Consider the following 27287-nt stretch of genomic DNA (forward strand, 5'->3'; position numbering starts at 1 on the left):
ATAAAAAATATTTTTTCATAATTTAATTGTAATTACATATTATCAAATATTAATTTAAAAATTTAATATTAAACACTATTTTATGAATTTCTAAGATTTTAAATCAAAAAATATTTTTAAATTTATGTATTATAATAAATCAAACTATATTAACAGTGTATTTATAAGGTAAGATTTACATACAATACATAATCATTAAAAACATGAATTACGATTCATGTTTTTATTAAAATATTACAATGTAACTAAATTCTTAATATAGAAATGAAGTGCAATGTCTCCCAAAAGTTTGAAACAAAAAGTTTTGAAGGTTTTATTATTTTCAAAGTAAAAAATAATTTCTAATCTCTCTTATAAAATACTAATTATAAAATTCATTTAACTAAATAAAAACAAAACATGTTTTTAAAGAATATTTCATTTCTGTAATAATTTAATTATTATTTACTGTCATACTGTTATTTAGATAAACATCATTTAGTTTAATAGGAAAACAACTAAGCTACTAATCTAAACAGAAAACAGAAAACTTTTTTCTTCAACAAAAGCATAAGTAGGCTTGCCAGACATCCCAGTTTAAGGGTGATGTCCAAGCCACCTGGCCAGTTTGTAATTTTATCTCATTTAGAGGAAAGGTACTGAAAATTTATGTAAATTAATTGGAAATATAGAGGATCAACTTTAATTAAGAAACACTGTAAGCCAAGAAAGTTTGCTGTAGCACGACTTGATCTTGACATTCAGTGCCAGCACAAGTGGCTGCACTACTGTCAGTTCCCCTTTCCTATCCAATGCATCCATGTCATCTTCCACCCCTCCTGTCAAATAAGAGCAAAGACAGGATACCACGTGCTTTAAGTCAGTTAGTGGCTAACTATTCTTATGCATATGTATTGTTTTCTTGTCATAATTATTGAATCTTGTGCTTCATAAAATTTAAATATGTTGAAGCATGTTGTATATTATAATGCAAAGAAGGAGTTGAAGATTGCTTCCATCGTCTGTTCTGGTCTGACATTGTGAAAATCTGGCAAGCTAAGCATAGGCAAGTTTTAGTACTTGACCATTGAGTTTAATTATGCCTTGCAACAAATTCTCAAACTTTCAGTTACACTTAAATCATATGATAAATGCAGATATTTATATGATGTCATTTAATATGTTAATAATGTATATAAAATATAATAAAAGTTTATTTTAAATATTTATTTTTTACAAAAGTTAAATCAAATGAAGCTTGCAATGCCATAACATTGTAAATGCCATTTTTCTCTAAATGTGTTTTATTGAATTGAATTATAAATACAATGTTTTCTGCTGCAGAAAATATTATGGAGATATTAGCACTGTAAGTGGCTGTATTTTGAAGTTGAATTTATGTAAAGCCATAATGTTTAAATTGCCAAAGTGCAGTGCAAGTCACATGACTTTTGGCACTTAAAACATTACAGCTTATATTTACATCATTTTGATATTCCAGAGAATTTGTAACCTAGTAAGTTTTTACCATTTTATTGTAAAATTGAAATGAATTCTTTCACTAGAAAAAATGTATTTTACCTCTCCTGAAAAGTTTGGTTTTTTGGCATTTACAACATTATAACATTGCATGGACACTTTAATAAAATGTTTTAAGGTTATTTAACATTAAAATTTTATCTGATAAAGGAAAAGATTTTAAAAGCTACTTAGCAAAAATTATTTCAGAGAACTACATAAATACTTTTATTCTAAGATAAAAAGTAAATAAATTCTCAATGAAATTATTTGTTGAAAGGATATTAATCTATTTTAAAAAACTTAAAAAAACTAATTCACATTACTTTTCTCAGTGAAATTCCAAGATCTTTTACAGTGGGCTATACACTTATCATCAAGACTCATCATAAAATAAATATATTTGAAGAGTTATCTTAGAAAGTGTGTTCTCTTAAAACATATTCAAAATAATAAGATTATAAAACAGATTTTTTTTATAAAATTGTTTATATTTGAAAGATTATTTAATTTAAAAAGTATTGATATCTTTGGAATTACTTTAATCCTATTATAGGTTGATTTTTCTCACAACAACGTTCCAAGTTAGATGACGAAAGACTTTATTGCAGCAAGTTTCAAAAAATGCTTTTACATCAAATGCATTTCAGGCTAATATAGTGTTTTAGCCTCTCTTCAGTGATATATGAGAATACAGAAACAATTTAAAACTCTGGTACACACTTTCCAATTAAGACTTGTAGTATAAATACAGCAGAACGTCATTAAGACATCGTACTTATTACATAGTACTTACAAGATATATAGTAGCCTTTAAATAAAACAAGGTAAATTTTATTTTATTCTTATTATAGAATCATCTTTAGTATTAACGACTTTTTTGCTTCTATACAGAAGCTAGAGAAACAAAACAGTGGTAATATAAGTAATTAGCTGTAGAAAATAAAATAAATTTATTATGACAATTAATTAATTATTTCAAAAATTATAAATGCATTTATGATTTAAATAAGAAAATAAAACTTTATTTAAACAAATTTATAAAGTTTCTTACAATTAATAATTTTAAATGTGCACTTACTGTTAAATATAATGTTTTCCCAGTTCCAGTTGGTCCAACTAATAACATTGGTATTTGCTGGTATATTAATAATGATGATAAATATGAATAGCGTACAGTATCAATAGTTGGAATAATAAATTCATTAATATTTGAAGTAGGTGTGATTTCTATTTTTGAAACCTCATTCTTCCAAAGACTCCATTGTCCAAGTATTGTTGAATTCTTTAAGAAATATGTTATTAATAAGTGTACTTATAATTCTATAATAATTTTCTAATTTTTAAAAATAGAATACTATTTTAAAGCAAGCTGAAACTATATATTCCACGGAAAGAGTCTTACTATATATATTCATGGCAGGGGGACCTATGGCCAGAAGAAGTACTAAACAGTTAGTAACAGCTCTGAGTACAGTGGAAGCTGAATAAATATGTCAACATGTGTGAGGAATATAGGTTAGATGAAAGAGATGCTTGGTTAACTTGATCAACATGAACCATTGTGTGAGGACCCGAACGGGGGTCGACTTGGAGGTCTGAATGTGGGCTATCAATCGAGAAATTAAAGATCTCCTTTTCAGACACAAATAGGAAGAATTAAATGTCCTGATTGAACAATGAAAGTTTTTATTAAAACAATAGAAAGAAACTAAAGTCGAGGAAAACGTGGCTGGAGAGGAGCCGTAATTAGTCATGAAACTGACCTCTCTCACGCCCTCTAATTGGTTTTGAGCTGTCACCTGGTGACAAGTCAAAACCAATGAAAAGGTGGCTTTAGGGGAAAAACTTATAAAACCGTGCAAATCAAGGCCATGACATTCTTGGTTCAGAGTGCTCCTCTCCTGGATTTTTGCTGCTGTCATTCAACAACGAAAGCTTGTTCGAAGTCTTGGGATTTGTCTTCACCATCCCATCCTGGGAAGATTTGCCCAGGTACACCCAGTCGCCAAAAGTCATCTCGTCAAGTTGTACTGTGTGCCTAGGACCATTGCTCTCCACATTACCTTCATCAGAAGAGAAACGATCATTGGAACATTTGAACTTTTTGTACAGACTGGTTTCCCACCTTTGGATAGGCAATACGCCTTGTTATAAGAATAATTATAAGAAATTTTTATTTTATTAAATGGTTTAAGATAGAAAACCTGCCTCAGTGAGTCTTTCCACTCCCACCTGACAGTATTGACCACTCGATTGTCATGACATTTTTCCACCCAATCGACTAACCTCACAATTGAAAGAACCTACAATCATTAATTGCAACAATCATGCAACAATAGGACAAATAGTAACAAGCACATAGCTGTGAAATACCACTTCATTCAAAAGAAAGTTACAGATAAAACGATACAGATAGAGTACGTAGATACTAAAAGGGACACAGACATCCTTATAAAACCCCAGGAAACTGAACCTTTTTTTGATCACCACAATGACATAACTAGTGAAGAAATCATCAAGCATAGATAGAATCCCTTTGAGACAGGGATTGTTAGTGGAAAGAAAATAAATATGTTATGTGCAGAATTTGAAGTGGCAACAGTGTGTAAAACCCCAAAAAGACAAAGGGATAAGGGAACAAAAAAATCTAGTCAAACCACCCTTTTTGTCTATGACTACCAACATGTAAACACATGTGTTCGTCTCATCCTGTAGCATACCATAGTTTATATAGTCAGGTTAGTCTTAATGTTATATAATAAAATATGACAAAAGATCAGAGAGTCTCATCATCATTCTACCAACAAACTTGTATGAAAATATATATTTTTTCAGAATTTCCAGCAAAACAGTTCTTTATATATTAATTTAATATATTGACTTTGGCAATATCCAATGCTAGATGATATGAGTTATAGTATAAAATAAAATCAAATTTATTAGTGTTAATATAATTTTATATTAGTGAATTTATACTTGTAGTTTTAGTTACTTTTACTTACATTATGATGTTTAGGATTCTATTAAATTTTTAGAATACAATATCTAGATACATAGAACAGAAAGGAAGTTTACAAGATCTATTATTCAAGATAAAATTTCAATACTGTTGATATCGTTATAAAGATGCTAAAGCTCAATTGACAAGAGTCTTCTTGTCAATTGAAAAGTGTCCTAATGACACTTTCTTTCAAATTCTTTCTGATAGTACACAGTTCCTTGCAAATTGTCAATTTACAAAATTAAAATCAAGAATTTAATCACTTAGATTTTAACTGTGTAAATTGAAATAAAGATAATACATTCACTAGATAGCTAACATATTTACATAATTTTAGTCTTAATCTAAATCAAATTAAGTTTAAAAACACCATTCATGTGTAACTTTTTAATGTGCTTGTAGGAACTTTATTTTAGAAAAATTGCAGCTATTTATTATTTTTTTTACGTTATGCTTAAAATCATACACATATAAATAGTAAATGATCTAAATTAATTATTCTTTATAAGATATTTTTATAATGTTTAAATAATTTATTACTACTTTTTTATAGTTTAAAAGAAATATTAATTTTTAACATAAATTTCAAACTAATAAATATCATTTTATATATAAAAGTATTCTAAATTTTAAAACATTAAATGTATATTTTTGTTTTTTTTTTAATATTCCTAACTTATTTTAAAGTTTTTATTTTTACAAATGTATTGAAAATTTTAACATTTGTAATTTTAAGATAATGCATATAAATTATATAAAATAAAATAAACTTAATTTTTTGGAATTAATGTTTATATTTGATAATAAGTACATACCTGTTGAACAAATTTATAATCATAAACTAATTTATCATCTGGTATTTTAATTACTACTTCAGATTGAAGATTGGATATATTTTTATTAAAACCATAAAAATTCATTGACGATTCTGATATTGCATTCTAAATTAAAAAAGAGTGTTATTTAGTTATATTTATAAATATGCTTCCATCATGCATGTATTTTCATGATATTTTAAATATAATTATGACATTTTCTTGATTATTTTAATTTTTAAATTATTCCAAAATATGTAAAAAATTTAATATGAAAAATATTTGAAATTTGATTATATACAATATTCAGGTCAATAGTCAGTTTGTATTAATAATTTTAAAATTGAATAAAAGTTTGATTATTATTTGATAATTTATACCAGTGGTGCCAAACTATAGTCACTGGGCCAAATCTGGCTATGGCACACATTAATCTGACCTGCAAACATATTTCACACATCACTTATAAAATAATAGAAATAGGCAGTGGCATCCTTGGAAGTGGTGGAAGCGCTGCTTCCCTTATATTTTCTAAAATATAAATACATATTGTGCAATTATTTTCATATTTTAACATACTTTGAATTAATTAAAATTAATATTTTATTATAACCACATTGTGTATCTTATTACAAATTTCTATACTATATGTGAAAAAAATGAAAAGATTGCTATTGTATATTCGAATATCAGTGATGGAATGAAAGCGCCGTATTCCCAATGGAAGCACTGTACTGTCGAAACTAGGTCAGCTTCTATGGCAAAAATAACTGAATGGTGTAAAGCAGCTAAATTATAGGCATTTGTACATGCACTTTACAGAGCACCGACCTCCCCCAGTTTAGCTGGTGGAAGCTACACACCAAAATATCATATAATGCTTCCAATGATATGGGGCTAACTGCTGGTGACTAACTGCCTGCTAGATATTTAGCTGCCCTCACCCGATTATGTGAATCATAAGTAGATTTATAACTTAACCCAACTGATAGGAATTTACCAGTATGTTTTTATGATAGTTCTGTATAGTTGACAAAAGTTTAAAAAAATCTATTAAAATATTTGGTATATTTATTCTGCTCTCCCATCTTATTTTACTTACGGATTTCAATATTAAACCAGTGATATTATGATTTAGTATGTCCCATCTATAAGGGGGATGCAAAAAAAAGTATACAATTCTTGTACAATGTTAAAAAATTAACTGCTACTTTGGCAGCATCATTTACAACCAAATTTAATGAATGAGATGCACAAGATACAAATAAAGCTCTAGAATTTATATTCCTTAAATTTATGATTTATGTATCCGTTGTCATAAAAATTTGTCTTTCCACTTCTTTCTGAAGACTACAAATATTCAAGTACAAATTAACCGGTTTCAACTTATTTCTACTTAAGTAGTTAAATAATCAAGAGATTAGGGAATTAGGAATATAAATAAAGCCCTGCTGAAAGAGTCGGAATTTTACTTAAAAGCTTAACTAAACCAATCTCTAGCCAAGTACAGTGGGGACTGATTTCTTTGTAATATTAGATGTAATAAAGAGAAATTTTTCCAGTTCAATGAGAGTGACTGAAAAGTAGTAAATTTTGGAAATTTCCATGGACATCTGGTCCTAAAACGAATTAGTTAGAAATAAATGACAGACAATCTATTAAGTTTAACATATTTAGATTTTTACAGCTATGGTGAAAAACGTTTATAATTTACAACAACCCTGTTGCGTCCTTTGAGATATACTAGTGATGCAATAAAAGATGCATTTGACATTGATCAGTATCGGCACCCTCGTCTGCATGCATGCATGCATGCATGCATGCACTGCACACCTAAAGGACCATCTCTGATTCCATCATTAGCCACTCGTAAGGAGCTATTTGACTAAGTGGATTATTTTAAGATTTAAAAAGTGAAGATTTTATGTTATTTTTATGTACGTTTCTTTACAAAGCTATATTTAATTATAATTTTCTTTAAAAATATATTCATACATTGAAGAATATTTTGTATCAGGTATGTATATCCACCACACATTTTATTTCACCAAGTAAGTTTTTATAATTTTATTTTTAATTTTAGCCCTTATATCATGGCTAGCAATTCAGAATGTAATTGTGATATTGAAAATTTACTTTAAAAAGTTTGACTCAAGAGCATATAATGAAAAAGAAAACATTAAAAGAGAAAGACCACTGCCTAAATTAAATATAAATACTTCAACAAAAAATTTGTTTGACATTTTCACGATTAAATTTATGAAGACATAAAATGGCTTTGTGGATGCAAAAATTGTTTTGTTGGCCTTGCCTACTATTTTCAAATGAAATTAGTGTGTGGAATAAGAAGGGCTTGGATTATTTAAATAATTTGAATAAAGCTGGCAAAAGACATGAAAATCGTAAATGTCACATCGATTCTTTTGTAAAATTGAAGCAATTTGGAAATCAAAGCAGAATAGAATTTAACATTAGTAAAAAATATAAAATAAATATTGAAAATTACAACAAGATAGTTACAGCTAATAGATATATTATAAAATCTAAATTAATAGATGTTATATGTTTTTTATCAAAGCAAGAATCGGCATTTAGAGGGCATAGGGAATCTATTGAATCTAATAACAGAGGTAATTATATTGAACTTGTTTATTTATTAAGTACGTCAGATGATCTATTAAAAATACATTTAGAGAAGTCTACAGTTTTTACCGGCTTATCGAGCAAACAAATACAAATGGACCCCCATTACTGATGCGCAATTAATTGATTACCCCTGGAAGTCAGCTTCTTACAGAAACCAGCTTCCCTATCATCAAATGTCATGGCACACCACTGGAAATAGGCCTACTTTTTGTATTTATAAAATACACAAATAATTATGGCCACTTATGTATAACTTATGCACAGTTTGACTTGTCGATTTAAAAGTTTGACAGGCCAAATCATTAATTTATGCCATTAATAATAATAAATAATCATCTACATAATTTTACATTTATAAATTAAAATAAAAAAATTTATGAAATCTTAAACTTACATTCATTAATTCATGAAAAATATCATTAAATTTTAACCATCCTTCTGTATTCAAAGAAGATCCCAGTGACCAAACAGAACAAAACAAAAATGTGCACTATTAAAATAAAAAAATCTTTTACATTTTAAAATATGAAAATTATGATAATAAAGCTAGTCTAATGTAATAAATACAAAACTATTATTAATTCATACTATCATAGAGTAACTAAATAAAAAAACATTAACAAATATTGTATATATAATAAAGTACTTTTATAATTTCACCCTTTATACATTATTTTATCTTAGTCCAAAAGCATTTCTATTTCTTTTAATGGTAAAATATATTATTTATACATTAACTTGATATTTATTCATCATTAATCTATTCATTATTAATCTATTCATTATACAGTTTCATTTATACATTGATTCCTTTCTGATAAAGATAACAGATATAATATTCTTATCAAAAATGTACTCAGATTTTCTAAAACATGTTTGTTCCATTCTTGCATCATTCTCTTCAGAGTTTTAGAATCAAATACAAAATTTGACCAACCAAATATATTATATGGCTTGCTAATGTACCCTTGTTATATACAGTGTTTCCTATTTTTTTCTCTTTCCTTTCCTTTGTTTCAGATTACTCTGGCTGGATTGAATGGTGTTTGCCTGGATGCACTTTCATAATGACAGCATAAAGAGCAGAGTACAGCTGATTGGTAATGGATAATTTTTAAGAAAAAACCAATGAACAAATGACTTTTTCATTTGTCTGCAGAACAACCATTGTAAGAAGAAGGACAGAAACAACAACTTGGTAAAAAAAACAAAATGTTAGAAAGATGAAGAAGCATTTTGAAAGAGCTTTGTGCTAATGTTTATATCCTGTATTTCAACATAAAACAGAACATACAATTTGCAGCAAGAAATCAGTGTCCAATCATGTGCAAATAGTTAACCAATACAATAAATTTTCTTTCTTTTTTTCTATCTTTACTACAAGTACTATCCTACACATTTAACTAAATAATCCTCTATTTATAAGTATAATATTTCATTCAACAAGTAAAATATCCAAAAAGGTTAAAACATACAATTTATTCAATTCTTCTACATATGCATTTCAGGTATAGCAGTGAAAAGGGGGCTGAGAGTTCACATCAACCCAAAGTGCATATGTAAAAGAAAGAATTGAATAAATTGTACAATTTTAACCTTTGGATATATTACTTGTTGAAGAAATACTATACCTATAAATATAGGATTATTTAGTTAAAATGTGTAAGAATACAGCAATTAATTAAGAAAAATAAGGAAGTACTATCCTATTTATGTTGATCTCATTCATAAATTGAATGGAGAACTGCAGTTATCTCAAGACCAAGGTTGTCAGGTTACTCGTTTTGTGTGAAAAATTGAATAATTTCATTATTGTAGAATCAACCTGTGTAAAGAATGTACTTTAAAATATAACATTTCTCGTTATTTTTCATTTTATTATTAATCTGAGTTATGGACAATATAACTGTTAACTCTACAATTGTCTCTCAAAGGAAGAAAAATGTGTAATAGATTATAAACTAATGAGTGTGAAATAATCACAATGTAAGAAAGTTTACAAATTTATTATATCCTTTGTAAAAACAAAAGTCCAAAAATAAATAAGGTTTATTTAATAAAAAAAAAACATTTATTTTGGGAATATAATTACAAAATTTTAAAAATTTTGTAACAGGCAATGTACCCTTATTGCTAACAATAATGAACTCTATATTAAACATTCATTTAAAGCTGTAATAACGTAAATTTGTCAAAAATATAAAAAAGAGCTTAGTTCTCCAGCTTGTGGTGCATCTTGACTTAGATTTAAATTATATATCTTGGGCTAGTTATTTGTCTTTTTGATCCATACCCAATAGAACAGAAAATAATAATGCTTTCCATTCATTAATAATTAACAATTTATTATTATATAATTTTGTAATAAAAATAAATTAAACCTATATAAAAAGTATAATCATGTAAAAATGATTGCAATTATTACTTACTTCAAGCCAAATGAAGAATACTTCTTCTAACATGTTTAATTTCTCATTTATTACATTTTGTAATGAGCAATCTAACAAATTCATTAAAGATTTTATACGATTTATTTCTGATGTTGGTGATAGTTCCTGAAGGAAAATGAGTAAAATATAAGAAAAAAATTAAATTTAATAATATATGATATTAACTAACAAATAAAAATTATGCATTTATGCTTACAAACATGGGTGTCTGCAGAAATTTTCAGGGAGACAAAGCTTGGACACAAATAATTAGATCAATAAATTTTTATTTAATTTTTTCTTTTTTTTCACAAGTAAATTATAGAATCAGTATTTTATCAATACAAAAAGACAGAGAAAGCATTCCATGGTCAAGGGTGTAAGGTTACACATCTCAGTCACTTTTACAATTATAATTTATGAAATTTTTTATTTGATCCTAGGTATGGTTGGCAGACATCCTCTTTCCCCTAGACTAGGGTTACCAAATAACCAGATGCTAAAGGAGGACAATTCCTGTAGGAATAAGTCAAAAAGTAGGACACGTGGAAGGACATAAAAATTTTTGTAAAAAAAAAAAAAAAGTAAGTTTTATGGAACTTTTACAAATACGAATGCCAATGAAACACACACTTAATTGTTTTTTTAATTAAAGTTGCTGCACAAAATCATATTTTTCTGATGTGCTGACTCTGTTTAGCAGTTGTTTGTTTTTCAAGATTTCATCATAAAATTCGTTAGGTAAGTTTAGCATATAAAGTAATTTCGACGAATTCTTTACGCTAATAAATAACTCATGTTCGTCTTTTATATTTATATCCACAGTTTGATTATTTTTATCAAAAATAAATTCTGCCAAATTAGAATTTGTCAGACTAATTATGTTTGAATTTATTATATCAAATAATTCACTTTTATCGCTTTTAATAGAAGTTAATGGAATCATATATGATTTATCCGGCAGGGGCTCATCTTCTCCTTTCACGCTTTCTTCGATTGTCACAATATACTGATTATTATGATTAGATATATTAAACCAGTTTCTTGGAATAATAACTTCAGCAAGTCCAATGGCCCAATTTCCGTGTAAATTAATAGGCGGAGTCATTTTCACCGTGAAATGTGCTTGCGTATTCTCGGGAAACAGGTCCATACTTGCATTACTTATCAGCGTTACGTAAAAATCTGACTGCATCATTTTGTTACCTTTTGTAATTTTTCGGTATAAAACCTTCCTTCTAGAATCTTGTTATTCGCATCTTTTAATACGTAAGTCAGAGGATGCGATAGAAATCAATCGTGAATAACAAATATTTCCTTCATCCAGCCTGGCAGATATCCGCAACTAAATGTTTTACGTATTTTCAAAATTCGAACTAAATCACCAATATTAAATTTAAATTTACTTTTCCTTTTTATACCATACAGCCTGTCAAAAATCGAACCGTAATGCAAAAGACCGACTTCAGATGGAGCCATCCCAATAGTTCTATGAAAACTATTATTATATCCTTTTACAATATCGTTTAATTTATCAATATATTGATAAGAATTACGATAAGTAAATAATCTATATATTTTATTTCGTAAAGTTTTATTTAATCTCTCAACCACTGAAGCTTTAGTATCCGAATGAGTCGAATAATGATTAATTTTATGTTTTTTAAACAAATTTTTAACTAACCTATTATAAAATTCGGTTCCTTTGTCAGTTTGAACATTTTTAGGAATATTTTGTTTAAAAATAATTTGAAATGCTTCCACAATAGACGTAGGTTTTTTATCCTTTATTGGCACAATGTAACAATATTTACTAAATACATCGATTACTGTTAATAAATATTTTATGCTGTTATTATATCTAGAAAATTGCTTTAACACAATTAAATCGGCTTGCCATAAGTCGTTTGGATAAAAAGCTTTAGTTTTTCTTCGCGAATATTTAACTCTTACAGGTTTATGCAATGAATAAGCGGACTGAGAAGACAACCATTTTTCGACAGTAGATCTCGATAAATTAGAAGCTTTAACTAGTTTACTCACTCCTCCGAACAATGCAGAAGATTTAGGGTTATAGTATATTGATTTCAATAGTTTCTCCATTTGGGACTCTTCTTCCTCTTTTTCGATGACTTTTTCCGCTGTTAAAATACTCTTGGAGAAATTGTAGAAAAAATTTCTTCGGGACTTTCAACTTGTATCGGTGCATATCTCGGCTTTTCGCCGATTTCGGGTAGAGTTGCCAAACTTTTATTTCCTAACCACTCTCTAGGAAAATTTAATTTTCTTACAGCTTCCCAAAACATGTTAAAACCGACTGGAGAAAGCAGTGTTTTTCGATTTCTCATTAAATGGGATAACAGATCAATTATATGACTTCCTACAACTGGAGTGCCTCCAACTGTTAATTCACCTTTTGTATTCCATCCGTAATCATTTTGTCTCAGTTTGTCGATTAAATGAGGAATGTATTTTTGATATAGCTGCGGTACAGATATAGTTATTTGTTTAATAAATGCGTCCTCACCGTTATCGTCAGCAGCAGGTTTTTCTTCAGGTCGTTCCGGTGGTTTTTCATCAGGCACAACAGACACTCTGACCGGCTGGCTCTTTCGGCTTATGGATGGTTCTCTGATATCTCAAAATCAACTGACTTAATAATTTAACTTTACTATCGTCGGATAAATCGGTACTCTTGAGTAATTCTTCGATATTATTTCCAATTCTTATTTCAGGTTTAATTTGATATGTCGCTAACAATTCAGGAGGAACCAGAGCCATCTGTTTCGCCATTAGATTCTTTTTCCTATTACTTTACCAATTAATCCTCCTGCCATAGACAAAAGCAGTGCCAATAGAAGGGGAAGGAATCTACCAGATTGATTAACCAAAATTTTTTTCTTGGTATTTAAAGGGACGTGTTTTTCACTTAATTTTCTAATTATTTTTTTATATTTTCGTAATTTATGAACATTAGTGGGTATATTTCCTCTCCGCAAATTATCGCATATTTCGCACAAAACTTTAACTTGATCGGGAGTAGCTTCTTTTAATATTGCTCTTCGTTGAGAAGGGGTAGTTTTGGCTAAAAGCGCCAGCATATGATAATTTTTCTTTACGTTCTTCATTTTATCGGTATATCCAAAAAATACCTTGTTTATCCGGAAAACACGAATCCTGCACCGAAAGTTTCTTGTCTGTTTTAGGGCAAAATTCCAATAACAAATAACCAAAATCCTTCTCTGTCGCTTTTTTATACGCATCCATAAAAAAATTACATTTTTCTGCAAAAGCTTGCCTCCCCAAACAACTTACTTGACTTTCATCACGATTATTTTTAAACAAAATCAAATAATGGGTATTTAAAGTTATATCTCTCATAATTCTATTTTTCAGAAATAGATTTTGCATTATCAAGATCACACTTACATTATAATGGCGAGACTCTGTCGTAAACATGAACACAGTTTTTGAACTAAGTTCATGCTTCAAATCATCAATTATTACTAAATCTCATCCTTGCACAGATTCAGGTAGGCCATACATAAATGTAATATCTTTTTCATCTCAAAAAAACGGTGGATATACAGAATAACACCATAAAATTTTCTTTAACTGTTTTTCATAAATTTTACAACGAATAATTTTTCTTACTAGTGTAGTCTTTCCACACTGCGACGGTCCCGCAATTATACAGTTACTCAGATGTTTAAAATACATATCAATCGATTTTATGAACTTTAGTAAATTTATAATGTCTCGATCCGCAATTTATCTCTCTAAATATTAATATATTCTTTTTATTCTTTTCAACATAAACTTCTCTCATAACATCTGAACATTCTTCGAACAAATAATATAAATTATTACTAACTTCATTAATTCTTCCATCGTCATCCACAATTACAAAACCAAATTTTCCATTTCCTTTCCATATTTCTCCGTTAATATTAAAATAACGCAAAACAATAGGAAAATTATCAGGAATATTGAAAGAAAAATTATTTACCGCAGCAATGCAGCTATCAAGTGACTTGTACAAATGAGGAGAAACTGAATAATTTCTGTTGCCGTTGTAGGTAATAATAAAACCGTATGCTTCCATGACCGATCCTGGCATTAAAATAAATTCTAACATATCTTAAAAATCAATTTATATCAAAATCCCACCAATCACAGTTCTTATAATCTGAAAAGGTAAGTCTAAAAATTATTTACTCGACAATTTTGTGATCGAAATAATTATTTACCTGACAATTGAAATAATCTGAAAAAGGTAAGTCTGAAAATTATTTACTTGACAATTTTGTGATTCATGCTACTCATACATGTTATCCTATGAGAATTTTGTGATTCGTGCTACTCATTTGACTACTACTTGTACATTGCCCCCTTTATTATTCATAATTTTCATGGATAATTTAATAAAAGAAAACTATTGACAAACTTTAGTTTAAGAAATATAAAAATTGATTCTTTACTCTATGCGGATGACATTGTCCCACTAAGCAATAAACCCGAGGACCTCCAGCAATCTTTAAATAATTTAGAGGAAAGTTGAAAGAATTTAGGTATGTCAATCTGCTACAAGAAAACAAAGGTTATGGCTATTAGTAGAGAGAAAGAGACTTTAACAGTTAAACTTGATAACAAATGCTAAGAACACATCAATAAGTTTTCATACTTGGGAACAATCTTTAGCAAAGAGATGGAAAGTTAGATCTGGAAATCAGCAATAAATTAAACAAGGCAGGTCAGGTAGAGAGCCAATTGATCAAATATATCTGGAAAAGAAAGAAACAAGTCATAAGACAAAACTAGCTGTGTACAATACAGTTTTTAAACCTATATTGACATATGGTTCTGAGAGTTGGATGAGAAATAAGGGAATTGACCAAAATTAGAAGCAGCAGAAATGAAAGTTTTTAGAAAAATTAGTGGTTTTTAATAGATAGATACAGTGGCAAAATCATATTAAAAAATGAAGACATAAGAAAAAATCTTAAGATAACAAATATTCAGTCAAGAGTAAGCAAGACTAATCTGAGATAGTTTGGCTATTTGGAAAACATGGGAAAAGAGTGACTGGCCAAACAGGTATTCGAAGCTAAAATCTAAGAGAAAAAAATCAAAGGAACGACCTAGGCAAAGGTGGATTGATAGTGTTAAGCAGGCTTTAGAGGAAAGGAATTTAACTTTAATCCAGGCTAAAAACTTGTCTATTGATAGTTGAGTTTGGAAAAAAGTAGTGGATGGTAGTATAAAAGTTTGATTTTTATACTACCATCACCATGTTGATCTGTACACCCAGAGAGTGTACAGATCAACATGGGAATGGGAATGGATGATGATGATAATGGGAATGTTGAAAGAATTTTTTTCTATGATACAATGTCAGTAAACAAAAGTCAGGAATGATTTGTGTGTTGAATCTTTGAAAGGCATTTTGACTACCCAATACAATTTTCAGCAATATTCATGCAGAGTTCTATAGTTATTCGATATCTAAACCTGATTTATTAGAATTAAATATAATGAAAAGTACTTGTAACTTGTATTTGCAAATTCAATGTTCTTACAATTTTAAATAAAGAATACTTTAGAACATTTATTAATTATGTAAATGTTACTTTTCCTGTAATTACATTGTCACTTACAACAAAACAATGTGTCCTCTTTTTCTAAAATTGAGATCTGGCAACCATAATTCTAGGAAAGGCAAGTGCCCAGTTTTCCATCCACTGCAGATGCCCACGTTTATGTATTTGCTCAATGTTAAACTAGAAACCAATATAGATAAAGTCTAACATACACAGTGTGCTACATTTAATAATGATTGTCATCATAAATAATAACTGATATATTTTAGCAGATTAAAAGAAATATATGCATTTTTGAACAACTTAAATTTTTTAAATGACTGAAATAATTAAAAAGATTTTGTCATCGTACTTCAAACTTATTTTAAAATAAAATCAAAAACTCCAAAAATAATTTTTAAAATATTTTAAATTTAAAGATATCCACTATAAATAATTAAATAGTTTGAAAAATGTACAAAAAAGCAAAAATAACTTTTATATCAAATACACAAAAAAAAATCAGTATATTAATTTTTATACTTTCCTATATTTTATTGATGTCTTTTGATATTATCATCATAATAATAAATTATTTAAAACATTTCTCTTAAAATTAATATATATTTATTGTGGAATTCATTTATAATTCCGTAACAAATATAATACAGTATATGTATATAAATCAAATATAATTCTGTATAAAATAAGTTTTGAAGCTTACATGTATTTTTTTTAGTACTTTAAAACTTAATAAATCATATTCAAATGGTTTCTATGATCATATTTTTGTATCCTGTTGCATTCTGAGTAAAAAATCAGTAATATGAAATATAGTTTAAAAATTATATTCACTGTTAAAAATTCATTATATTTATATAATAAATCTTTTTATTTTCATAATAATCCAGAAAGGATCTGAATTATTAATATTTTTTTATTCTATCATCATTTATGTTTCAATATCTTCATATCTTTATAAAACATCATATTGTATTTAAGCATAATCAACAGTTTCTTTTCCCAAATGTTTTAGATACTGATACTTTATCATTTATTTTGAATATATTTATAGTTGATATTAAACATTACTTCCAAAACTTGAATGTCTTTTAAATTTATTTGTTCCTTTTGTATTCAAACTTATTGATTAAAACTATAGCTGTTTCATAGAAAGTTTCTAACATTAGAAACTTTCTATGAAACATAAATCACTATCTCTAATTCTATTTACTTTTTCTGTTTTCATTACATGAGTAAAAAAGAAAAAGAGAATGGCTATGAAGTATAATATTTTACAATATCATGGAAAGTACTATTAAAACAAATAGCTCAAGTAGATAACACCAAGAAACTATTTTGATACTTTTGTATTTATAAAAGTTTAGTGAAATAAAAAATAATTTTTGAGATTTTGTCCGGACGTTTCTTTCTTTCTCTTTACAAATTATTATAAAAAAAAATTATAACTTTTTGCAAAAGTAATAAATTTAAATCTCTAACTCTACTTACCAATATTTGAAGTTTATGCACAACATGTAATAATGGTGGACAAAAATAGTTGAATAAACTCATTAATCTCATTTTGCTCTTTTCTGTAACAATATCAGGAAGAACTCTTAACCAAGATTTAAATATAGGTTCCCATCCTAAACTTGATGGTTGCATATATATCATTCCACATCTTGATACCTGAGATAATTTTAAAATAAAATTTATAATCAAGTAATTATGGTATCAATCCTTAAATATTATTTGAATAAATAATATATGAAAAAAATTATTTGACTTGCTATGATTCTAACAAAATTTCTAAAGATTCAATTATATATATGGTTATACATGTGATAAATGGATAAAATGTATCTTTTAAAAAGCAACTATTTAATTTATTTAATTCTTTTTGTATTATATCTAATCGGTATATTTGAAACTTTATCAAGAGGTTTAGAGATTTTTTTTGTATCTATCTATTCATATAGTTATATCTATAATTTTCAATGATATTTTACATTCATTAATACATCTCAATACCTAATTTTTAATAAGTGATTAATTTTAAAAGTTAATAATCCAACATCAAAGTTTAATTTTATGCTTATTTTTAGAAAATAAATATTCTAAAATAACTATTATTTAATTGCTATATTTTCATGGATTGACTGGCATGTTGTACATAACTTGGGAAGACCTGCATGCTTAAAATCTAGCACACTGGTTAAACTGTGACTTAAAAATAAAATTAATAAGATCTAACAAAACTTGTTGTTAAATAAATATTAATTAAAGAAAAATCTCTTTCAAGTACAATAAAATAATAACATCATAATTTGACTGATGTACAACCAGGAAGAGAGTTTTATAAAAGACACAGACTGTCTGTGTCTTTCTAATCTGTGACTGGCTCTTGCCAAGTAGCTTGTTTGGCAACCAAGTTGTCATATGGCAATCAAGGCAAATATGGCATTCAAAATCTTGTTTATAAACTAAATTGTTTGAAAAGTGAGGCATTCAAAACCTGAGGTTTGACTGTATATATCGTCATATAGCTATTTTCTTTTTGACAAATTGTTTATAAACAGATTAGGAATTTTAAAAATAATAGTGACTTTAAGAAATCATTAATATTTATTAATATAATGAATAAAAAATATTACTTTAATAATTTTAAAATATTTAAATACTTAGAAAAGAAATGAATAAATTTTTAAAAATATTTAAAAATTATTTATATAAAAAATAACTTTATTATCAATATAAAAATAATAATTCCTTTTCTTGTAATTTTCAACATAACTTGTTTTTGATTGTTAATGTTTTGTACTTTTTAAATTAACATGAAAATGAAAATTAACTCACAGTAGCAGGAGAAGCTGCTTCAAGATTTAAAGTTTCAAAAATAAGATTTGTTGTAGGAGCCAACTGAATTATTTCACCACTCATCAAGCAAAGTTTTTTATTATCATCCAGTACAGTATTCATATTTTCAATCCATAAAGCATCAACTGGTCCATCAAAAATTAGCCATTTTCTGTCTAAATCCTTTAATAAAAAATAAACAACATATAAATAAAAAATGACAAAAATGAACACTAATTTTTTAAATAAAGTAAATGTTTTAAACATTTTGCAAATATTGTAACTAAATACTAATTTCTTAATAACCTAATTTTTTTTAAAGTTTTAATTTTTTTTTTATAAAATTAAAAGTATAATAAAAATTATCTTAAATAAATTTTAGAATTCTAAATAATTTATAAATTTATAATTAATATTGTTAAAATATTAGTTTCAAATATATTCTCTTTAGATATTCTCATAATTATACACATCAAAGGTATTTTGAAATAAAAACTTTAGTATTTGTTGAATAAATAAGTTAAAGAAATTTTATATTTATTGTTAAATTTTCAAAATTATACACTTTCATTTTGATTTGAACTTTGATTGGGTTTAATACTTAGTGATTGACCTTTACATTTACACTATCATCTGTAAAATTATTCTATAACAACAGCTGTTCAGCAGTTAATGGCAATACTTTTCCATTTACATGTTTTATTTCATCACCAATGATTTAAAATATGAACAAATCCACATTTAGAAAATCTACACTGAATTCAGAATTCATCTTGAGAATAGATTTCTAAAGGATTACTCAATGTCATATTTCCCTCACTCTTTGTAATTGTGAGTTAATAATTTTGTTGATTCATCCCATCCTGTTTATTACATTTATTAAATAAATGATATCCATTTTTATCTAAACTTTGTGATGAATAAATCAATATGGCAACTCACTCAGATTAAAACACTGTCTAAATCTGCTATTGAGTCTAGAATAGCGGTTCCCAACCAGTGGTCTGCGGACCACTGGTGGTCCGCAGACCATTGGTTGGGAACCGCCAGAGCTAAAATATGGTCTGTGAAAGATTTGAAACTTTTATTCATTTTAAATTATTATTCTCACATTGATACAAACTGAATTTAATTTTTATTAAAAATGTTATTAAAAATGTATATTTTTTATTTTAATAGTACTGTTAAAGCATGTTACTCGAGTTTAACGATTACTTATGTTAAAAGTTTATTTTTAGATTGACACAGTTTATTTTGCTTAAACCTTGTGGTCCCTGCTAACAACAATGAAATCAAAGTGGTCCTTGGTCAAAAAAAGGTTGGGAACCGCTGGTCTGGAAAGTAGGTCAAATAAGTGGTTTTTAATCATGTCTAAATTGTGGCAAATAAGAAACATTGTCTCTTCAATGAAATTTTTCTGAACTACAGTCTAGATTATCTTTAAATCATTGTCAGCTTCTAGACATTGTCTCCACAATTGGGGGAAAACATGTAACTTAAAAATATATAAATTTTAATTTGAGGTTTTATACTTCAATGAAATTTATAATTAAGTTATTTTTTTCTGAATGTTATAAAATAAAATAATTTAAAAACTCAAAATATGCTTCTTACTTCAGCTTTAGCAAATTCACGATAACTCTTGGCTAAAACACCATCATTCCACTCATGAGAAAGAGTATCAAAACTACCATATAACTGTTCAATCGTAATAGACTTTGGATTAATTATTTTGTACTGTACATGATGTTCGTCCATCAAATTCTAAAATAAAAATTACAATAATATATTTTAAACTGATGATATACATTGTGAATATCGACAAAAAATATAATAAAGAACTAGAAACAATGCCCTAACACATTTAGCCAATAGATTAGCTGAATGTGTTGAATATTTTTGTTTTAGTTTTCAACTTTTTCTGCTCTGCAGACATTGTATTGTTTCTAGTTTGTCTGATTATAAATTTAAATTTTGCTTTGAACATGGATGTTTTGTGATTTTGTGTCAGACTTTTACTTAAGATTATTATTTGGGAATGTTTAAAAGCTGCTAAAAAAGCAGTGTCGTATGTATTAATATGACTAAACAAACATTTGTTGTATGACTAAATAAAATATAAAAAAATCAAAACTGAGCTGAATTTTGGACATTCCAGAATCAATATCTAGAATATAATTTTAATGAATTCTAGAATTCATTAAAATTATATTCTATTAAAATTAAAATTCTAGAATTTTAATTTTAATAATCTGAAGCAATGCTGTAACATAAGCAAGTGTAACAGGTGCTCAGGCAAAGGGTCTAGGACAAAAGGATGTAAAATGGGGTATGAAAAATAACCAGTATTATATTTTTATTTTTAAATTTTACCACCATTGGGACTTATTTCATAACGTTTTTGGTTAAAGTTAAGAAATAATTGACCACTTCTATTGTATTCGTTTTTTATATTTTTTCCAAAAAAACAGGGAGCCGAAAATAAAATCTACAGTACACATGAAAAACTAATTATGGCACTGACCTGAAATATATCATAACATCTACTAAGTTTTATTTGATGGAATTTTAATCTTTCAATTGTTAGAAATAGCTAATAAATAATTTTTTTCAATTACTTAATATTTAAATATATTTATATATCACAATAATTAATAATCTGCTTTAATGGAGTTTACCTTAATAACAAGTTTGTCTCAAGTACTTTTGAGCAACCAAACCAATCATCAGATGTACAAGCAGATTATTGTTTACTATATTTTTAAAGAAATTGGAGGTTTTTGCATCAATTATCTATATACCTATTATACATTAAAGTGAGACAAACTCTTAAACCAATGATTTTTGAAAATGTTTTAGCTTTTTGTATATTCATAAATCTTGAAAATTTTAATATAAATTAAATACATTACTAAATTTAAATATAAACAAACATATTCTATAAATACAAATCTTTCAATACCGTACTTTCCGGCGTATAAGATGACTGGGTGTATAAGACAACCCCAGACTTTTACAGTTAAAATATACGGTTTGGGATATACTCGCCATATAAGACTACCATGCTTTACGACATATAAGACGACCCCTGACTTCTGAGAAGATTTTCCTGCATTAAAAAGTTGTCTTATACGCCAAAAAATACTGTATTTAAAATTATTTTAATTAAAAAAATATAACATATACAAACATTATCACAGATATCACTTAATGCAACAGCCAATATTTTATAAGCTGATGTCTTTCCTCCAAAAGGATGACCAACAATCATAAAACCATGTCTAACTATCATCATTTCATAAATCTGAAAAATAATTTGATAAATTGATTAACATGATAAATACTTTTATAAAATAACTTAGAAATAGTTAAATAATAATTATATATAATTATTTTTTAATTATCATGATGTCAATTTGAAAAATGAACATGAAATGTTTGATTAGGTTAAGTTCTTGCATCAGTTTTATCAAAATGCATTTTTGTAAAACAAACAAGTTTAATACTGAAGTGATCAATCAAGTTCATTTGGCAAGATATGACACAAACTATCTCTATCCAATGTTCCATAATAAATTTTTGAAAATATTTAATATTAAGTTAATTATTTTGAATGTTTAAAATAAATATTTTTAGAAAGATGAAACTAAATAATGTTGTTCATATAATATTAAAACAGATATTTTTGCTACTAAATGGAAATTACAACTAAACTACTGTAATATGAAACAATTTATATTATATTTTAAATTGGTACATTATTTCAAATGAAAATGAATGGATTTGCATTAGATGCAAATTAATTCAACATATTGTTTATCGCACCAGATGACAAATAGTGTGTTCACTTTTATATTTAAAAAAAAAGTGAAAGCATATTTAAAGTTTATAAAAACTGTTTTATTATTACATATATACTGAGCAAGGAAATAATAATGACAACAGAGGAAAACTATTTTTATTTATATTTTTAATTAATTTGGTAACCAACAATTTACATAGAAATCTTTGACACGACATAATAAAACTTTTTATATTTTTTTTCTAACTGATACATTACGTATCAAAAATTTAACAGAATAATTAACCAAATATAATTCTTACAAAAAAAATATATAATTTAAAAAAATATATGTTATATTCACTGAATTACTGCAACAATGATATAGTGCTAAATAGATGCATCATTACGTCATTACTGCAACAGGTAGCACATAGCACTTGCTTGTTTGGTGTAGTAGTGTTTTGCCCCTGTACATCATACTTTTCCTGTTAGCAACAGAGTTGTGCCAGTTATGTATCTAACTATATTCAGAGAAAATTTTTGAATTGAAATAATGTAATTTGCAGTACAAATCAGAAGTTCATATATAGGTAAATCTGGTCCTTTTCTCTTATGATTTCCATGTCTAGTCTCAACTTTCATCTATCTAACTCAGTTCTCGAGATTAAAGAAAGTCAGAGACATACAGACGACTGGGAATTTATAGCTATACAAATTTTTTCAAATTGCAGCCCAATAAGTATACTCCAGTAAACAAGTGGATAAAACCACCGAACACCGTTAGTCAGTTGTGGGTTTGCACATGGTCAATGAACTGGCCAAGTGGAGTTTACTGGGTTTTCTTTGCATTTGTAACACTTAAACTGGGGCCAGCTTTACATAAAAGTCTTCTCGGGATGCATCCTCCTTGGCAGATCGCTCACGTGTTGCATTGCCATAACTAAATAAACCAAACTAATTTTAATGAGCAATTATTTATTGTGACATTGTCACAATGCCAAGTTGCAACTTTTTGTCACAATGTTCTCAATTCTTTTAATGATGGTCTTCTTCCTGTACATCATCCTTTTCCTGTTAGCAATAAAGTTGTGTCAGTCATATATCTAACTCCATTTGGAGAAAAATTTTGAATTAAAGTAACATTACTTCTATTCCAAACTGGAAGTTTGTATATAGTTAATCTGGGCCTCCTGTCCTAAAGTTTCAACATCTGGTCTCGACTTTCATCTATCTTATTCCTCTCTTGAGTTTAAGGAAGAACAGTCAGACAGACAAACAAAGGATGACAGTCAGAATTTATAAGTCTACAATTTTTTTCAAATTGCAGTCCAATAATTTTTCTATAGATGCAATATTTATGAGAACCTACTTTCCACATAGTTTATACAATCTATTGCCAATATTTAAACACTTTATTATCACATAAAAGCAATTATTCTAGCATTTTTACAAGATTTTTTATTTAAACAATTTTTATATGAAGTCTTTTGGATGTAAAGATTAGCAACTTTGATCACATGCAGGACCATCACAACCTATCTAACATGAATCACTTTTCAAATATTAATAATAGACCAGTATTAACTACCATATACTTCCACAGATAAGATGACCTTCAGATAAGACAAGGTATAAATTTTCATCAAAGTTTTATACTTTTTATAGTTATCATATATCTGTCCTATAAGATAACCCTCAAACTATCAACGGCCTATGAATTTAGTTTAGATCAGTGATCATCATCTGGATAATAATACTGTATAGCGTATATGGAATTATGTTCTATTTGTAATTTTTCGAATAAACAAATTTTATTTTCTTGCATCTGGCAGCACTGCCTTGCGATTGTTGCAAACATTTGCACTGATTAGGACTGAAGTCAGGACCTTGACTATTCACAAAAACGTCGTATGGGCTATTCTATTTTGTGGACATGCCCTACTCTCTACTAGTAAATAATTATGGTTTGTCCATCTTTTTATAATGGTTTTAATTTATATAAATTTCAATCTAATTTTTTTGTATCTGTCCTATAAGATGATCCCGGATTTTGGGGGTCGTTTTTTATGATTCAACTATCGTCTTATTGCAGAAATATATGGTAGTAGTCATTGATCATCCTCTCTCCTGGGAGGAAGTCAACTACAGTAGAGCATCGATTATCCGACCCCCGATCAACTGACACATCGATTAACCGACCGCATTCTAGTCGGCAAATTCAAATGTCCGCTAGTGATGTGGTGCTACAATATTTGGCTATGTCTTGGCTACATTAATATTATTTTATTAAATTTCTGTGTGTTTTAGCTGGCAACATGGCTCGACCATTAAAGGGAGGCCAGTATTTAAACCAGGCTTAATTTTCTATTTTTCTTTATTTTTGTATTTATTTTGTGCAAAATAAAGAAATAATTTTTAACGATACAATAGCGATGATTATTATTTTAAAAAAATTTTGTTAGGCTTATCATCAATGAAAATTCAACGCAAAGTAGGTTAATAGCGATATACTAATATATTAATTACATGGGATATACTAATATACTACTATACTATACTAATAATGTATTTTTTCATACTTTTCGATTATCTGTTTTTTCAGTTATTCGACCAACCCCAGTCTCCAATTGAGTCAGATAATCGATGCTCTACTGTACTACTTTTGGTCAAATTACTTTAACTCCTTTCTGCATCAGTCCCTTTTTCCTATCAGATCAGCGGTATGGTGGCATTTGAATAAAAAAATTACATAATTCAAGATTACTGGCGAGCACAAAATGTTTTAAGCAGTTTTTGAGGGTGCTAAGTTTAAATGTTTAATCCGTCTTTTGAGAAATTTGCTTCATTGGCAGATTACCATTTGATATTTGGCTGTGAATGGTACAGTTTCTCAGAGTTAACATTAGAAAATATTATATCTGAAAAATTTTAGATGTATTTTCAATTCCTGTCTACTTGACCATTGAATTTGTATATTGAAATAAATATGACAATGGTAGACTGGAATAACCAAACTCTTTATATGGTATTCATTTTAAGGTTTGTTATATCATAGTATTTGATTTATAAAATTACAAAGGTTATCTTACATAAGGGTTACTGAGTGCCTAATCTAACATGTTTTAAAAACTCTTTATTCCTCTACTGGATACAATTTAAAGGATTTTTAAAATGTGGTAGCTTGGTTACTTGGTGTGATAAACCATTATGTAATATAACGTTTGTAAATATAAATCAAATACTATAATATAATATAATAGCAAAGATTAATATTATTAGATTATTTCGTACTTCTAACCTTTCTGTTTTTATTTTTTCCCGAGCAATGCTGAGCTCATCTGCTAGTTATAATATAAATTTTAAATTTTACATAAATTTAAAATACCTGTTGAATTTTTTCCAAAAAGAAATCTGTTACTTCAAGATTATTCAAATGACAATTTTTTGTTATAGCTTCATTTAATATTTTGTAATCTGATTTTGGCAATTTAATTTGTGGAAATAAATCTGAAATAATTCCCTAAGAAAAAACACTTATTAAATATATATTGTTCTTTTTGAAATGTATTTCTGTATATATTTATAATATGAATATATAAAACAAATTAATTTTACAAACTGTACTTACTGAAAATAATGGAATATCTTGATTTAAAAATTTGGGTAAATTTACATCTTTTATTGCTTGAAGTATAATGATATCCTCATTTTCATCTGGATATTTTTGCTATCAATAAATTACCATCATCAGATTTTGTTAAAAATAATGCATAATATGAAAAAATAAAAGTTATTTTATGTCTTATTAATTTATACAAATTAGCATTTTAAAGAAATACAATATTCTTAGTTGAAGATTCAATTACATAACTCAACCAATGAAAATAATTGGATAATTTATATTAAATCACTAAATTTTTTTTATTTAAATAAAAACAAAAATTTAATTATTAGTATTTTAAAAATACCCTCTTTGACATTTGTGTGTGTATTAAAAAGAATTAAGTAGATCTTTTCTATGAAAATGGCATGTGGATTAATACTGGCTCAGATTGATATATTTATTTATTTTTTATTATTATTAACTGCATTAGCAAAAAAGGAGGAGGAGGTTGATAAGAGATTGAGAAATCCTTGAAGGGGTCCATAATGTAAAAGTTTGGAGATCCCTAATATAAATTATCCCTAAAAAGTTATTACAAAATTTCAAAATGTAACTGAATGTAACTTTTAAACTTAACATTCAAATTTTAATGAATTAGTTTACACATGTTATATATTACTAAATAATACTACTAATAAATTTTCACTCAGAAATGGAAGTACAATTTTAATGACTTTAATTAATATAATTAATTAAAAACTTTTAACTGAATACTTACTTTTAAATTTTTTGCAGCTGTTAACACAGAAATAATAGCTCTCATACCATAATCATAATGTGGTTGAAATGATAATTGTTCAGAACAAAGTCTATAAGTTGCTACTATTTTTATAGCTAAAGGTCTTGCATTCACAAATCCATATGAGTAGAAATATATTTCTGATATCATAGAATAATCAGGAACCATCATAGCCACTGGTCGAAACAAAGCCTGAAAACAATTTTGATTTTGAACCACTGTAATTAACATAGAATTATCCACACAACACAGTGGTGTAGCGAACATAACT

The 27287-nt window shown here is 27.2% G+C and overlaps 1 protein-coding gene across 11 annotated transcripts in view; it reads right to left on the reverse strand.

Annotated features, from left to right (window-relative positions):
• Positions 1-27287, reverse strand: part of Dhc36C (Dynein heavy chain at 36C) — a 155721-nt gene that overhangs the window by 87592 nt on the left and 40842 nt on the right. For 8 of the 11 annotated variants that reach the window (XM_067284090.1, XM_067284093.1, XM_067284089.1 and 5 more), the window contains 11 exons: positions 26996-27208; positions 26242-26340; positions 25999-26133; positions 22020-22133; positions 20444-20593; positions 18830-19012; positions 17483-17662; positions 10392-10517; positions 8357-8452; positions 5317-5442; positions 2579-2782 (listed from right to left, as the gene is read on the reverse strand). In XM_067284090.1, coding sequence (XP_067140191.1) covers positions 2579-2782; positions 5317-5442; positions 8357-8452; positions 10392-10517; positions 17483-17662; positions 18830-19012; positions 20444-20593; positions 22020-22133; positions 25999-26133; positions 26242-26340; positions 26996-27208 — 1626 coding nt within the window. The remainder of the gene's footprint in view (positions 1-2578; positions 2783-5316; positions 5443-8356; positions 8453-10391; positions 10518-17482; positions 17663-18829; positions 19013-20443; positions 20594-22019; positions 22134-25998; positions 26134-26241; positions 26341-26995; positions 27209-27287) is intronic. The other 3 variants (XM_067284092.1, XM_067284091.1, XM_067284094.1) reach the window with 3 other exon arrangements.

Source organism: Centruroides vittatus, unplaced genomic scaffold (assembly GCF_030686945.1).
Source record: "Centruroides vittatus isolate TY-2023 unplaced genomic scaffold, ASM3068694v2 scaffold_1152, whole genome shotgun sequence".
NCBI classification, from domain to species: domain Eukaryota; kingdom Metazoa; phylum Arthropoda; class Arachnida; order Scorpiones; family Buthidae; genus Centruroides; species Centruroides vittatus.